The sequence below is a fragment of the Peromyscus californicus genome, unplaced genomic scaffold (assembly GCF_007827085.1).
Source record: "Peromyscus californicus insignis strain IS unplaced genomic scaffold, ASM782708v3 Scaffold_11__1_contigs__length_118956290, whole genome shotgun sequence".
Classification (NCBI taxonomy): domain Eukaryota; kingdom Metazoa; phylum Chordata; class Mammalia; order Rodentia; family Cricetidae; genus Peromyscus; species Peromyscus californicus.
In genome coordinates, this window is record NW_026294402.1 from 91255548 (window position 1) to 91271161 (window position 15614).

The following is a 15614-nucleotide window of genomic DNA, read 5'->3' on the forward strand; positions in this document are numbered from 1 at the left end:
TTGTTCAAGCTCACTGCACATCAGTTCCTTCAGGGTGAATGAAAGATGACCATCCCTATATTAGCTTAAAGAGTATTTCAATGATCAGTTTTGTAAAGGGCTTAGAAGAGAGCCCAGCAGCATGAGATACTTCTAGCTAGTGTTACTATTGCTATGACTAGGTTGGCTCTAAACAACTGAGACAGCCTAGTCACGTGCCTGGCTTGGTCTGCATACATCTCAGCTACACACTTTTCAGCTCTCTCAGTTGCAGAGCTTTGAGCATCCTTCAGGTCTTTGCAGTAAACTCCCAGATGCTAAACCGTATCATTCCACAGCATAGCAAAAGAACAATTCTATCCACGAGAGGTTCCAGGGCATCGTGCATTTGCAAGAGGAAATTGCATTGCCAGGAGCTCTTGTCCCGTCAAACACGTGCTTCAGAGTTCAGTGTGGTAAGACCTTTTAGGGCTTGCTTTTACAGTCATAAAAATCATAAATTGAAAAAGAGTTATCCATTAACAACTTCCATTGCATTAGCGGAAAATGCTTTACAAAGGCCATTCTTTGCATTCCATTCATGACCCCCGGAACCTCTTTCAGCTCCGCTGGCTAATTGCAGCAGTGGGCTCCAAGTACTAGGTGTCTGCTTGGTGCTGGTGTGCCTGGTCGCCCCAAGCTGGAGAGGGGACACTGAGGCTTTGAGGAAGGAGGTCTTTCAGGGAAGTAACCCCAAGGGACAGCCCTTTTTTTTTTTTTTTTTTTTTTTTTTGGTTTTTTGAGACAGGGTTTCTCTGTGTAGCTTTGTGCCTCTCCTGGAACTCACTTGGTAGCCCAAGCTGGCCCCAAACTCACAGAGATCCGCCTGGCTCTGCCTCCTGAGTGCTGGGATTAAAGGCGTGCGCCACCACCGCCCAGCCGGGACAGCCCTTTTATTACAAACTATACTTTCATTCCAATCCCCCAACCCTAGACAGGTTACCATGTCTACAATCAACAAAGGCTCAGAATTCAACCCACGGATCTTCATGTTGGGCCACCTTCCCAACCCAGGGACTCTGGGGCCAAACTATTTCCCTCCCTGGGAATTTGTGGTGGAATTCAGTCCAGGTCACCCTCCACATACACAACATAGCTCTTTCCTAATCACCCCCCAGCTCTGGGACCCCACTGTAGCCCGGGCTACCACATAGTCAGGGCTTGAGCATCCCTCTCTGCCATCATACCTCTACCCAAGGTAGAGGAGGCTACTCTTGTCTGGAGAACAGGCTAGCACAATGCCAGGCAAACTTACCTGGTCATCAACCAGGAGCTGCTACAGGCTTGCATCATGACACCCTACTTCACCATCACACCCCCTACCCCATACTCTCCTCCACCTCCTGAATCTTGTTCCTGATTCTGCCAAGCTGAAGAACCCCAGCCACTGGAGAGGACAATGACAGCATCCAAAGGACCCATGAGGTCAAAATGCATCAAACACGGCTGCCTTTCCCACCCAGCCTCCTTCAGCAGTGCAGGAGATCCCTGATTCTAACAGCCACAAGAGAGCCACAGGGACATGTCAGTGCCTTCATTTTGCTGTTGAAGACCAAGCAATAGACCGGAGTGGTCAATAACCAAAAGGAAATATTCTTTTTCAGGCTTTCACAGCTCCCCCTGCTGTCGATTTCAGACATTTGATCCTGGCTACCATTGATGTCAACACTCAGACTAAGAAAGGGATCCCATGTCCCATTTTGCAGATGAGTAAAGTGGGTCCTAGGGGATGAGAGTGACTCACTAGAAACAGAAGCACTGAACTGGGGATGTACAGAGGTACAGGACACACCCTCCAGAGCTTTGGTGCAAGCCCAAATTAATTCCAGCGGTAAACGTCCCATTGGACTAATGCCATTATTTCCCATCCCTTGGGTTTGCCTCACCATGTCTATCTAAGAGGATTCCAGACACTTTCTATAAGGCACCATGACGGCCACCCTGCTCAGAGCAGACTGACTCATCTGCTCCAGGGTTTTACAGTTAGACAAAAACTAGAGCATCATTCCATCATTAATCTTAGTCCAACAAGCACAGAAACAAATCCCAGTGAAAATGTTGCCAATTATCCCAGAGCTGGGAGGTCCGGCCACTTTTGTGTTGGCCTGCCACCCTTGAACGGTCAGCTCTCATTCTGCTCAAGCAGACACACGTGTCAGGCCTTGCCTGTGGTTCCTTTTCTGGAGTGTTACTCTTGGGCTCTCAACTGAAGAGGGTGAACATGGGAAAATGGTTGGTCTCAGAGGCCAGCATACCTGGGTGGGCGGCGGCACGCGTGTGCGCATGCTCATGGGCGGGGGTGGGGGGGCTGTTTATGGTTCTGGAGTTCTATGCTTCAAGGTTTTTGTTTGTTTGTTTTTGTTTTCTCTGTCTTTCAAAACAGAAAAAGGGGTCTGGAATCAGCCACACTGGCTGGCAATTATATCTCTCATTTAAAATGAACCCGGGAATCGGGGCTGCGAGCACTCACTTCTGTAAGTTTTGGTAGGGGTGTGGGAGGAAGTCTACAGATGGGTGCTGGTGGACTGGTCCGTAAGACACTTTTCTCACTGCTATGACCTAACACCTGACAAGGAGGGACTTAAGGGCGAGCTCGTCCTGGCTTAGGCTTAAGAAGGTATAAGGTCCCCATGACAAGGAAAGTATAACAAACACCAGGAGTAGGAGGCAGCTGGTCACGTGACATCTGCAGCCAGGTAGCAGAGAGCTGACATAAAGTGGAGCCAGGCTCTAAAAACTCAAGATCCATCCTCTCCCACCCTCCATGATCAACTTCCTCCCCTAAGGCTCCACTTCCTGAAGGGGGCGAGAATTCAAACATGAGCCTATGGGGGACATTCATGTTTAAATCACAATAGCTGGTATGTGTGAGCAAGCCCAACCAAGTGCTGGGATTCAAGATGGGCCAAGTAGCCATGTGTGCCCTTCCTGGAGGCTACCCTTCCTTCCCCTGCCTCTGCCTCCCGAGTACTGGGATTAAAGGCATGTGCTGCCACCACCACCCGGCATTACTGTGACTTTTAAACCGCCTCATAGGTTATGCATTTTGAGTAAAGGAGGACTTCATGTTGCTGGGATAAAACCCAGCAGCCCACAGAGGAGTTTCACTTCAACCACACAGTCTTTAGCAGTTGCTGGGACAGTTCACAGTATCTAGATTTCTGGTTGTCTGGAAAAATGGCAAAATCCCATAGTCCAGGGCTTCGTGTCCACATGGCTATAGCCAGCTGGAGGTGAGGGTAGTTTACCTCCTTTGACAGCTGCCAGAAGGAACTGGGATTTGGGTGTTCGGATCTGCATACAGTAGGTGTCAATAAATGACAGTTGCTAACACTACTACTTGTTTAATAGCTGGATTCCCACCCAGGAACTGGGCAGTGGTGAGATGCTCTCCAGCTGTGACCAGGTTGGTCATTTCATAAATCTCTTTAGCACTCACAGGCTTTATCAAATGCATTGACTGTTCTGAATATGATCGATCCTACAGGACCCTCTGAAGTGCCCTGAGTTGGAGTACGGCCATGTGACCCTCTTGAGTGCCCTGAGTTAGATTATGTCCATCGTGCCAATTGCAGATGGGAAAATTGAGGCACAGCCTCTAAGCTGCCAAGACTTCAGCGAAGACAGAATTCAAAACCACGTCCTGACCACTGCTGAAAACTGCAGGATTCCCCAACTGCTGCTCTACCTGCTCTGCTTCCCCTCTCCCCAACTCTCCTGGGGCGGGAAGGAAGCCTCTACCCCTTGCCACCTAGGCCAGCACACTTACGGTCAAGGCCATTGATGTAGCGCATGGTGACTTCGCAGTGGCCCCACACGGCACTCACCACCGGGTACAGTTTCTTGCCCTTGAGGCCACGGAAGGCCACACCCAGGTACTGGCCATCCACGATGAAGCTAAGTGTGCCCTCGTCCATGTCCAGCACGACCAATAAGGAATCTGGCAGAGCGAAGGCCTCATCCGGTCCCAGGAAAGCAGGGTATGCCACCCCAGGCCGGTTCTTGCCGTCGTGGTAGAGGCGGCTGCGGCCCAAGTCCCAGCCCCACGACTCAGAGTCGCTGCCCACCAGTGCGGTGTAACCCACAGAGTGCAAAGGCGCACGGGCTGTGGCCACGCCCACCACAGCATGGGTGCCCCGCTGCCTAGCCGGCCAGTGGATCTGCCATGCATGCAGGCCCCGGGCATGGCCCACCTTGCCACGGATGCCATCCGTGCTCTGGGCCACCGGGTGGCGGTGGAAGGTGAGGCGGTCGTCGTCCTTGACGAAGACGTTGAGAGAGCGGTCCTCGGGGTTCCACGCATGTCTCAGTTGCACAGCCAGGCCTGCCGCAGGCATGTCCAGCAGCTGGTCTAGCCGCCCTGGCCGCCCAGGCTCTGAGCCTCGAAGCTCCCGCTTGGCCGGCCGAAGCGTTGGTTCTCGCACCTCCACGGACTTGAGGCTCCCAGAGAGTTTCTGACCCATGGCTCACTATGGGGAGGGGACCGCTGCGGGCCACTGCTACCTCGCCGGAGCCTCCACTCCCCGCAGCCAGGGATGGACCCCGAGGCTGAGAACCAGGCTTCCTGATGGTTGATCTCCACAGCCTCTGCTGGGCTGTGGCAGGGGCCCAAGCTCCTGGAAGGAAGCAAAGGGCACAGGTTAAGACAGAAGCATCAACACTCAGCTACTCATCCCTTCATTTATACCCAGGCCTTGGTAGGACCCTTTGCAAGGCCCTACCGCATAATTAATGTGCATAATAATTAATGATACTTCATATCTGGTACTTTCCAAGTATATGAGATATGGCATACACTGCCCTCAATGATTAAGGTTTCTCGTTCATCTAAATCTTAAAGAGGTCAGTGATTAGCCAGTCTCACAGGTAATAAGTGACTGAGCCAACCGTCAAACCAAGGTCCTTTGCTCTCAGAGTCTGTTCTGGGCACCAGAGCAACCGCTGGAAATCACTGTCGCAATAACAACTGAACCCCAAGACATTGGAGTGCTGAGACATGGGGCCATACACACTTAGCATGTGGCTCATGGGTTTGGAGCTCCAGTTGTCTGGAGCTTTAAAAAAAACATCTTAAAATGTAACCAGGTTTGGGAAGCAAGACACAGAGCAAGTGTCCAGCAGGGTCACCCAGGGACAAGGATTCCAGCAACTATTTGAGGACGGTGTGCTGTCACCACAGGAAAAGAAATGGCAGAGAAAGAGGAAAAGAGAGCTGGTCGGTCCAAACTGTGGAGCCGGACAACGCTGATACAAATCCCTCTCTATCGGAAGCCTCTCCTGGACTCCACTTTCCTCCTCTGTAAGATGGGATGAAACACCTCCCTCCAGGTGGTATGAGAATCTAAAAGATGATACGATAAAACTCAGATCTGGGACTCTGGAGGCAGGTGTCCTCTTGCCTCCAGGCATCCCACAGGGGATTATTTCTCTTGGATACACCAGTGTTTTCCCTGGGTATAGAAACATCATTGACAACATTAATCCCAGTCAGTATGCCTTAACGCAAGACGGTGGTTTTCCAGGAGGAGGAAGGACTGGCCACAGTAAGGTCACTCAGGCTCCTGGGGTCTTGGGGTGCTTAGATGGCCCTAAATGTGGGAAGAGGAAGGTTGAGCTTTGCCCCACCTGACTCCCACAGCTGGCAGAGGACAGGGGTGTGTCTTCTTCTTCTTCTTCCCTAGCCTGAGAGCAGCTTGGCTCAGGACGACTTCCCCAAGACAGACAAGAAGACAGGATGCTGCCACGCTCTGTCTTGCCTATCTGTGACTTCCTAATGGCCAGTCCTCACTGTCAACTCAAGAAGCACCCAGGAGATTAGTAAAGCTCGCCTCTGGGTATATCTGAACCAGGACATTTCCAGAAAGAGTTAACCGAGGGTGGAATGCCCACCCTAAATGTGGGCAGCACCATTCCATAGGCTGGCGATTCAGATGGAATAAAGGGAGGAAAAGAGAAAGCTGCCCACTGTAGCATGTTCTCTCAACCTTCCTGGCCGCCATCACCACGAAGTGAGCTGCTGTGCTGGGCCACGCCCTTTTCTCCATGTTAATCAGAAACCTCTGCAATTGCAAGGAAAATACATCCTTTCTTCTTTTTTTTTTTCTATTTTTATTTTATCTCCATTGGTATTTTGCCTGCTTGTATATCTGCGTGAGGGTCTCAGGTCCCCTGGAACTGGAGCTACACATAGTTGTGAGCTGCCACGTGGGTGCTGGGAATTGAACCCAGATCCTCTGGAAGAGCAGTCAGTAGGCTTAACCACTGAGCCAACTCTCCAGCCCCTAAAAGCCTTTCTTCTTTAAGTCATTCCCTCGGGCATTTTGTCAGAGCACAAAGGATGACAAACGCAGAAAACTGATGCTGAGATGTGGTACAGAAACGCACGGAACTAATTTGTCGGGAGAATTCAGAAGAGTTTGCAGAAGCCAGCCAGAGATATCCTAGAATGCTATAAGCACAGCTTAATGGGTGATTCTGGGACCTTAGGACACCAGGGTGCTGAGAGGAATGCCAATGAACAGTAAAGGCATCTCATCCAGTTCCAGGCAGAACAATGTCTCCTGGGAACTGAACCAAGACCATCTGTGTTACTCTCTGGCAAAGAAGCTGTGCACATTTTGCCCATGTCCTGAGACTTCACAGAGGCTGAATTCAAAGGTGAAGAATGAATGAATTTGGGGGAGGGAGTCTCAGAGCAGCCCTGTGTTCAGGATATGACTAAGTTTGGCTCTTCGACCAGATTCACAGTGAGGTCTGGGAGCAAAATACACAGCGAGAAGATCCTAACCCTTAAAAGGATACTGGGATGGGTACTACTGACTGTCAACTTGGCAGGACCCAGGGCCACCTAAGAGACCAACCTCTGCTCGTGCTGTGGGGGAGCTTCTGGGCTGGCTTGGAGTAGGAAGACTCACTCTCAAATGTGGGCAGCACCATCCCATAAGCTGGGGCCCTGGCCTGAACAAAAAGGTGAGCTGAGCCAGCATTCTTCTCTTGCTCATCTCTCAGCATGGGTGTGATCTGCCCCACAGTCCTGCCGTCCAGCCTTCTCCGTCATGACCAACTGTATCAAGCTGTAACAAACCCTTCCCTTAAGGTGCTTCCTTCCGGGTTTCCATAGCAACGAGAAAAGTAACAAATACAGAACCCCCAGCAGTGTGGCCTCTAAAGAGATCAGAGCAGCCGTTCTCAACCTTCCTAATGCTGCAACCCTTTAAAACAGTTTGTCATGTTGTGGTGACCTCCCCCCCAAAAAACATAAAACTATTTCCATTGCTACTTCATAACTGTAATCTTGCTACTGTTACGGAGTAACAACAAAAGTAAATAACTAATATGCAGGATATCTGATATAAGACCCCTGTGGGAAAGGCATTGCGACCCACAGATTGAGAAACACTGGGTTAGTACCATTAAAGAAGGGCATCAGGACAACTAGAAAGATGCCTTGAGAGCATCTGGGGAATTGGCTCAAGAGTGTGAAGGTTTTCACTTATTTGAAAGACTCTGCCCCAAGAAGAGAACTCCAGGATACCCTGCCTGCACCAGGTACCTAGGAAATAGTCTCTGTTTTCAATCATTAAGGCACTCAGGCCACTTCAGTCATGACCCAAGATGCTCTGGCTATTGCTTGAGGAGGTGGCAAATCCAGCATTATCCGCCATGCTGGTTTTGCAGGCATGCAGAATGCAAGAACTACTGGATCATGGAGGCTTAAACCTAAATTACAAAGGAAGGCCTAGGTGGCTAGACAGCCTATGACAGATGTGGAATCCCTGCAGGCAAGGGAGTCCCAGAAAAGTCAAGTGAACCTTCCAAGAGGGGGATGCATGAAACTGTGAAGGTGAAGAAGCCAGAGATGGCAGGAAGGTGGGATGTCTGCTGAAGAAGGCAGCGGGCACTGAGCAGAGACAGCCAACAGAGAGGCCAGGTGATCTACAAATGACCTGGTCATAGGACCAAGGGTGCTGGGGCCTTCCAGAGCTGACATTATGACGCCTCATACCCCACATTTTCCCTCTGAAGTTTCAGTCTTGTTTCGGTTCTGTCCTTCCTGTTCCCCAGCGCTGTCTATTGAAATGGGGATGTTTAGTCTGTGGTATCGTATCTTGGAAGCATGTGACTTGTTTTTGATTTTGCAGGGGCCCACGGCTGAATGTGTGCATGGGGGTTCAGAGGATAATCTGGACTTGAACAATGTTGCAACTGTTGAGACTTTGGGGATACACAAGAGCGACTAAATGCACTTTAGGACATTATGAGACAGAATTGGGCCTTTCGGGAGCCAGAGGTGAAACGTTGTAGCTGGCATGTTAATTGATAAGAGGTGAACTTGTGATAGTTAGTTCTTTTTCTTGAGTGTATGTGCACACACCTGTGTGTGTGTGTGTGTGTTTGTAGGTACAGGTGCATGTGTGTATGCGCGTGCATATGCACATATGTGTGTAAGTAACCCAGAAGGCAACCCTGAATGTATTTTTCAGGTGCCATCTGCCTTATTTTTTAAATAAGGGTCTCTCGTTGGCCTGGAAGTCACTGAATAGGTTAAGCTGGCTGACCAACAAATCCCAGGGATCCTCACCTTTTCCACTTCCCCAGGGCTGGAATTATATGTACAAACCACCATGCCTGGCTTTTGTACATAGCTTCTGGGGATCACGCTCGGGTCCTTCATTTGTACGGCAAACACTTTACCTAAACCTGAGCCATCTCCACCCACGATAATCTTGAGTGTCAACTTAACTGGACTGAGAAGTGCCTAGGAGGGTGGACAGGTGCACCTCCAGTACTTGTACAGGCATTCCCTGTGTGCTCCTGGCCTCTGCCATCAGATCTGCCACAAGGAACTGAAACTCTGGCACTGTGAGCCAAAACAAATCCTTCTCCCTTTAGGCTGTTTTCTCAGGTGTTTTGACACAGACAGGAACGTCTAACACCCCACCCAGACAGAAGCATACCCCAACGAAAGGGCAGAAGGGAAGGAAGGACCCCCGTGCCACTCAGCATAGACACACATGTTTTGGATTTCTTTTTTAACCCTCTGCTTTTAGTCTCGGCCCCCATGTTCCTCTCTTTCTGTTGTCAGGCCTCCGCTGCAACTGCTATCAACTCTATTTGGAAACGTTCTGGGTAATGTTTGGTCTGAGAGAATACTCGATCACAAAAATTCCCAACACTCCATAGTTTAAAGGCGGCAGAATAAAACTACTCGTGTTCTTATCTGAAATCACCCAAAATCAAGGAGAAACAGAACTAGAAATGCAAAGGTCCTCTTCAGCAAAACCGGACACATTTGTAACCCAAACCCCAGCTTAGGAGGGAAAGGCTGCCAAACACAGTCAGAGGCGGCCCGGAGCAGCCAAGATCAAAGCTGGTCCAAAACACCTCGAGAAGGCACCTTGCAGGTCAGGGCTGTGGGAAAGCCTGCAGAGCAGACCAGCGGCTGGGATTCCTGAAGGAAGAATCCAATGGTCTAAGTCAAGAGCGTTGGGCACAGGATGTGCAGTCTGGTGTCAGGAGCTGCCTTTGGCCTCTGAGGGAATGGGAAGGCAGGCTAACAGAGGAAACCACAACCTGCCTTCTTCACAGGCAGCAGAGGGGAGGCAGGGCAGGGAGGAGAGAAGCTCATAGCTACAGGTCTCTGCTGACTGAAAAGAAGCAACTTCCAAAAGAAATCATCACCCCTTGAACCAGCAATCCTGCGCCCTTTTTGTAATTTCCAGCACTTCTTCTGCACATACCGTCTGCAAAATCCTAATCCAGGACAGCGCGCCTCGATCAGCGAGAACCATACCTGGACGAAGTGAAGGAGCTATCGGAGGGCAGCTCAGCCAGTAGGGTGCTTGTCGCCAAGTGTGAAGACCTGAGTTTGATCCCAAGACCCAAGGTAGATGGAAGAGAACCAATTCCCAAGTTGTTCTCTGACCTCTGCGTGAACAATGTGACACTCACACCCTTCCCCTACCCCACAAACACAAAATGAGTAAATGCCATTTAAAAATGTTAAGATCCTATCAGAGAAACAAAGGAGGAAAAAAAGGCAACTCAAGAAAAGTCATGTCATTTAAAAATGCTAAGATCCTATCAGAGAAACAAAGAAGAAAAAACAGGAAAAAAAGGCAACTCAAGAGAAGCCATGTCATTTAAAAATGCTAAGATCCTATCAGAGGAACAAAGAAGAAAAAAAAGGAAAAAAAAGGCAACTCAAGAGAAGCCGTCATCTCAAGCAGCTGCCGTAAAGCAGCTAGAAACTGTGATCGAATCGGTAAACAATCTTTGCAGTTACTCATTTTAGAAGGCAGGCAGTCTAAACAAAAGATTAAATTCATTCTACATAGTTATTCTAAAGATAACTTCCCCAACTAACAATAAAGCACAAACCTTCTAAACTGTCAGAAGGGAGGCGGCACAAAGTAAAACAGACTGTACCCCGGAGGGTTTTGTTTTAAAAAGCTATTGAAGCAAGAAGACATAAAGACATAAGACGTGATAGTAAAAACTAAGACCAAAGTAGTAGCCATGTCAACGAACAGCCATAACAATCTACTCAAAGGCAAAGACTAAAACCAGGAACCAGACAAAATCCCCTGCCACAGACAACACAGGAGAGCCATCCCAAAACAAAGTGAGTCAGAGCCAGAAACAGTGGAAGGACAGACACACTGCCAGCTATGGGAAGTCCATACCTAGAATAGCCTCAGCACGAGGCAAGTAAAGTGGATTTCAAAGCAGAAGTTTTAAATGAAGCAAAGGAGAATGTCTTGCAGTAATGAAGGAATATGATCCACAGCTAAAGATCAAACACGTCAGATGGAGCCCATAATTCAGAGCAAAGCTAGAGGGACTTGAGGGCAGGTGATTTTAATTCCCATCTTCCAGCTAACGAGTGGTCAGTTGACCAAATGTAATATAGACAACGAAAAGGCAAAGCCTGCGTCATACGCTAGATCTAGTTGATGTGTGGATTTGTGTTCTGTGTCTCAAAAGCAAAGAATGCACGTTCTTTCAGGTGTTCAGGGAACCACTAAAACCTTTTCCTGCTTGGCAGCTCATAACTGCCTATAATTCCAGTTTCAGGGGTCTGACACTTTCACAAAGACATACGTACAGGCAAAGCATGAATGCACATGCAATAAATAAATTATTAAAAAACTTTTCCTGCATATTAGGCCACAAATAAAGCTTCAGAAAGTGAATATGACAGTATCTGGTAACAGGGGTGAGGTGGGGGATATCACAAAATCCGGTCACTGAGCATTTTTTAGATTTTCTTTAAACAATTCAGACTTTAACATTTCATATACAAATGTATGGTATCAAGAAAGTAACAAAAATCCGTCTATTAAATCTGTGGGATGTCTCTGACACAAGGAAGAAGAAGCCATAGATAATGTGCTAACAGTAACAATTTTTTTTTTTTACAGTTTTTCATTTATTTTGGGGTGAGGGGCATGCTCGCCAAGGTGAGAATGTGGGGATCAGAGGAGAGCTTAAGGGAATCAGTTCTCTCCTTCCACGACTTGGTCCTGGGATTGAACTCAGGTCATCAGGTTTGGTGGCATGGACCTCCACCTTCTGGGTGAGCCATCTCACCGGACCCCGCACCAGAATTAGGTAGAAAAATAACAGGGTTAAGAGAAAACCCAAGAGCTAGTTCTTTTTTGTGGAGAGAGGGATAGATGTCACAAAACTAAAAGTAAACCAATAACTAATCCAGTTTAATCACACTGTGATTTCTAGTAGCAATTATTACCTCTTACACAAGCCCGTCATATTGCCCTCAGTGTGCATAAGGAAGTGGCACTTTCTCTGTGCTTCCTTCTCCCCCAGCACAGAAGCACATTCTAATCGTAAAGATAACGGAACAAATTCCAGTAGGTGGGGCAGGGGACCCAAGATGCCCAACCAGCCAGCACTCCTCCAAACTGTCAAGGTCATTGAAAACAAGAAAAGGTCGAGAGTTGGTGACAAGCAAAGAGGAGCCCAAGGGGACATAAGGACCAAACAAAGGATGGGTTCCCTGTTGGAATACTGGAACCAAAAAAAGGACTGTAGGCAAAACAAACAATCATTTGGATAACAATAATGCAGCAATATCGGTTCGTTGATTGTGACGACTCTGTAATACCCGTGTAAGAACTATCTGTAAAGAAGGATGACTATGTCTGTGGCGGCAGTGAATGAAACCTCTCTGTTTAATCCTCCCCTCCCCCACACCGCTTTCTCTCTCCTCTCCTCTCATGCTGAAGACTGAACCAGGGCCTCATGCAGCCAGGTAAGTGTTGGTTTAGTTTTTCTATAAGTCTAAACTTATTCAGAAAGTAACACTTGTAATTAAATCTTAAATCGGTTTCTCAATTTGAGGAATACCAAAACTGTACACTAACCAAACTTTACCACTTACCTTATCAACTCCTAACCTAACACATTTAGATGCATTTCATTATTGTTGTTGTTGTTGTGTTGTTTTTTGAGACAGGACTTCTCTGTGTGACAGTCTTGGCTGTCCAGGAACTCGATTTGTAGACCAAGCTGGCCTCAAACTCACTGAGACCCGCCTGCCTCTGCCTCCCAAGTACTGAGATTAAAGGCCTGTACCACCACTGCCCAGCAAGAAACAACTTTTGACTGCAGTGGAAAGCCATTTCCTTTATGTATCAGATTATTAAGATCCAGAAGATGAATGGCTCCTTGCAGGAGGTGTAGAAAAGCTGACAGCCTGTACATCACAGAACTGAATGCATTGTGGTCAACTCAGTGCGTGGTAAATTAACTCCATCTTTCAAAATGGCAAATGTACCTAATCTAGCAATTTCCCTTTCCCCATGTATTTAGCTATATTCTCAATTGTGCACAACATTTTATACATTTGTTTCAACAGTAAAATAATGAGGAAAAGCAAACAGAAGACAGATTTAACTAAATGATCAACCTACCTGCTGTGGCTTGGATGTGAAATGTCCCCCATTCCTGTGTGTGTGCGTGAACACTTGAGTCCCAGGCAGCCCTATTTGGGAAGTGTGTAGAATCTTTAGGAGACAGAACCCTTTGGAGAAAATGTCTCGGGAGGTGAGTTTTGAGGTTTTACAGCCCGATTCCACTGCCTATCCACTCTGCTTCCCAACTACAGATGCCATGTGACCCGCTGGCTTCCTGTTCCTGCCTTCTCCTGTGTGACAGACTGTATCCTTATGAACTGTAAGCCAAATTGAACTTTTCCTCCCTTAAGTTGATTCTTGTTAAGTGTTTTGCCACACAACGACAAAGCGGAACTAATCCAGGACATTGGCAGTGAGAAGTGAGGCCACTGCTGTGACAAATCTGGCCGTGTGATAAATCAGACAAATTTTGGGATTTGTCTGAAGGAGAAAAATAGAAAAGTTTGGAAGGCTGGGTTACCAAAAAAAAAAAAACCACTTCAGAACACTATAAGCAGAACTTAGCAAAGTATTCTGGTGGGAGTTTGAAAGGCCAGAATCCTGAGAGAAATGTGGGCCGTGGAGGCCCAGCTCCTAAGGTGTCAGGGCAGAACAAGGATCCTATTGAGATCTGGGTTAGAAGTCACATGTGTGTTATTCTAGCAAAGAACATGGCTTCGCTATGCCCCTGTCCGGAGAACTTGAGTGAGGCTGATTTTAAAGTAACCAACTAATGCGTTGGGCAGAGGAAACTCTGAGGGGAGGTAACACTCGGGCTGTGGAACCATCACTACTAACTAACCAGTCTTATCCAGGTCTGTAGTGAAAGTTAGCATCTATGGAGCAGAAAAGTGGTTTTCAAATGTGCCATCTGGCTAGTAAGTGAGTGAGTATGGTAGATTGAATGAGAACAGCTCCCATAGGCCCATATATTGGAATGCTTTGCCCACCCTCCCAACCCCCAATTGTTGGAACTGTTTGGGAAGGATTAGAGGTGTGGTCTTGTTGGAGGAAGTATGTCACTGGGGGCTGGCTCTGAGGTTTCAAAAATCCATGTCATTCCCAGTCTCTTCCTCTCCCCCTTTCGGCCTGCTGCTTATAGATCAGAGGTCAGCTCTCATCTACTGCTCCATTGCCATGCCTGCCTGCCTGTTGCCATGCTTCCTGTCATAATGAACCAACTTTCAGGAACAGTTCGCGCCCAAATTAAATGCTTTCTTTCTTTTTTTCTTTTCTTTTCTTTTTTTTTTTTTTGTTTTTTTTTGTTTTTGTTTTTTCGAGACAGGGTTTCTCTATCCTGGTTGTCCTGGAACTTGCTTTGTAGCCCAGGCTGGCCTCAAACTCACTGAGATCCACCTGACCCTGCCTCCCAAGTGCTGAGATTAAAGGCGTGTGCCACCACTGCCAGCTAAGTGCTTCCCTTTAGTCACGGTGTTTGGTTACTGCAATTGAGAAGAAACTAAGACAATGAGGAGGTTGGAAGTTGCTTACCAGGCAGATGCAGAAGGGGAGGCTGTGATCGTGAATGAGGTTCACCCCATTAGAGAGAAATCCCCTGCTCTATACTAGGACAATAGGAAAGATCTATGCAGACAAGACCCCCCCTCATCAAACACCCCAACTTGAATTGAAAGGAGAGAACCTGAACAAAGAAGGCATCTAAAGGGATTCCCTGATCCAGACAACTTCCTAGGAAAGCAGTTCCAGATCTCACAAGGCATTACAGAGGCCGTTTACTTCCTAGGAAAGCAGTTCCAGATCTCACAAGGCATTACAGAGGCCGTTTCAGCTGTGACCAAGGTGACCAGGCTACATCTCAAGTTGGCAGTATTATTTGGTTCACGAGGTACTGAACCAGGCATTGAAGATCACAGAGGCTTGCTCTATGGTTCCAGAGAGTCACTGAAACCAGGCAACGCATGGGAGGGTCAGAGTTCCCGAAAGAAGGCCCTGGGAGTCCACCACTATGAAGCTTCGAAGGTAAAAAATCTATGCTGCCCTGGAGAACCCAGGATGTTAGAGATGTCAGAATTATGGGACATCTGCTGAGGAAAGCTGCAGGTATAGAGTAGATCTGGCCTAGGAGAGAGGCTGTGTGTGTTGAAGGTGGCAGACCTGGAGGGCTGGGCTGCCTAAGCTCTTTGGAGCCCAGATGATTTCAGCATGAGTTCCAGGGGCTGGGCCTGGAGCGATAGGATTTGGCATCTTCCTGCTCTTTCCTTGATATTTCCCCAAGTCTCTACTTCCTGGCAGCTGATGCAGAGTAACCAGCCCCTCCCCACTCCTGCAGCCTACTCTTCACCACCATGCTGCACTGTGGCCCCTGAACTAGAACCTCCAATAAACTCTCCCTCATGTTCCTTGTCAAGTATTCTGTCACAGCACTGAAAAAAAAATGTACACATCTTACAGAACACTATGAGGAAAAGAGTGCACTGGAATGGAAGAGACAGACGGAATCTAACGGACAAGGAATATTATTGTGGAGGGAAGAGTTCGAGGAGGGAGAATGGGATAAAAGATGGGCCCGAGCCGGGTGGTGGTGGCGCATGCCTTTAATCCCAGCATTTGGGAGGCAGAGGCAAGAGGATCTTTGTGAGTTTGAGGCCAGCCTGGTCTAAAGAGCAAGATCCAGAAAAGGAGCAACGCAACACAGAGAAACCCTGTCTCGAAAAACCA

The 15614-nt window shown here is 48.0% G+C and overlaps 1 protein-coding gene across 3 annotated transcripts in view; it reads right to left on the reverse strand.

The window, feature by feature from the left end:
• Positions 1-15614, reverse strand: part of Spsb4 (splA/ryanodine receptor domain and SOCS box containing 4) — a 74568-nt gene that overhangs the window by 49725 nt on the left and 9229 nt on the right. For all 3 annotated transcript variants that reach the window (XM_052717595.1, XM_052717603.1, XM_052717612.1), the window contains exon 2: positions 3788-4634. In XM_052717595.1, coding sequence (XP_052573555.1) covers positions 3788-4481 — 694 coding nt within the window. In that variant the 5' untranslated portion in view covers positions 4482-4634. The remainder of the gene's footprint in view (positions 1-3787; positions 4635-15614) is intronic.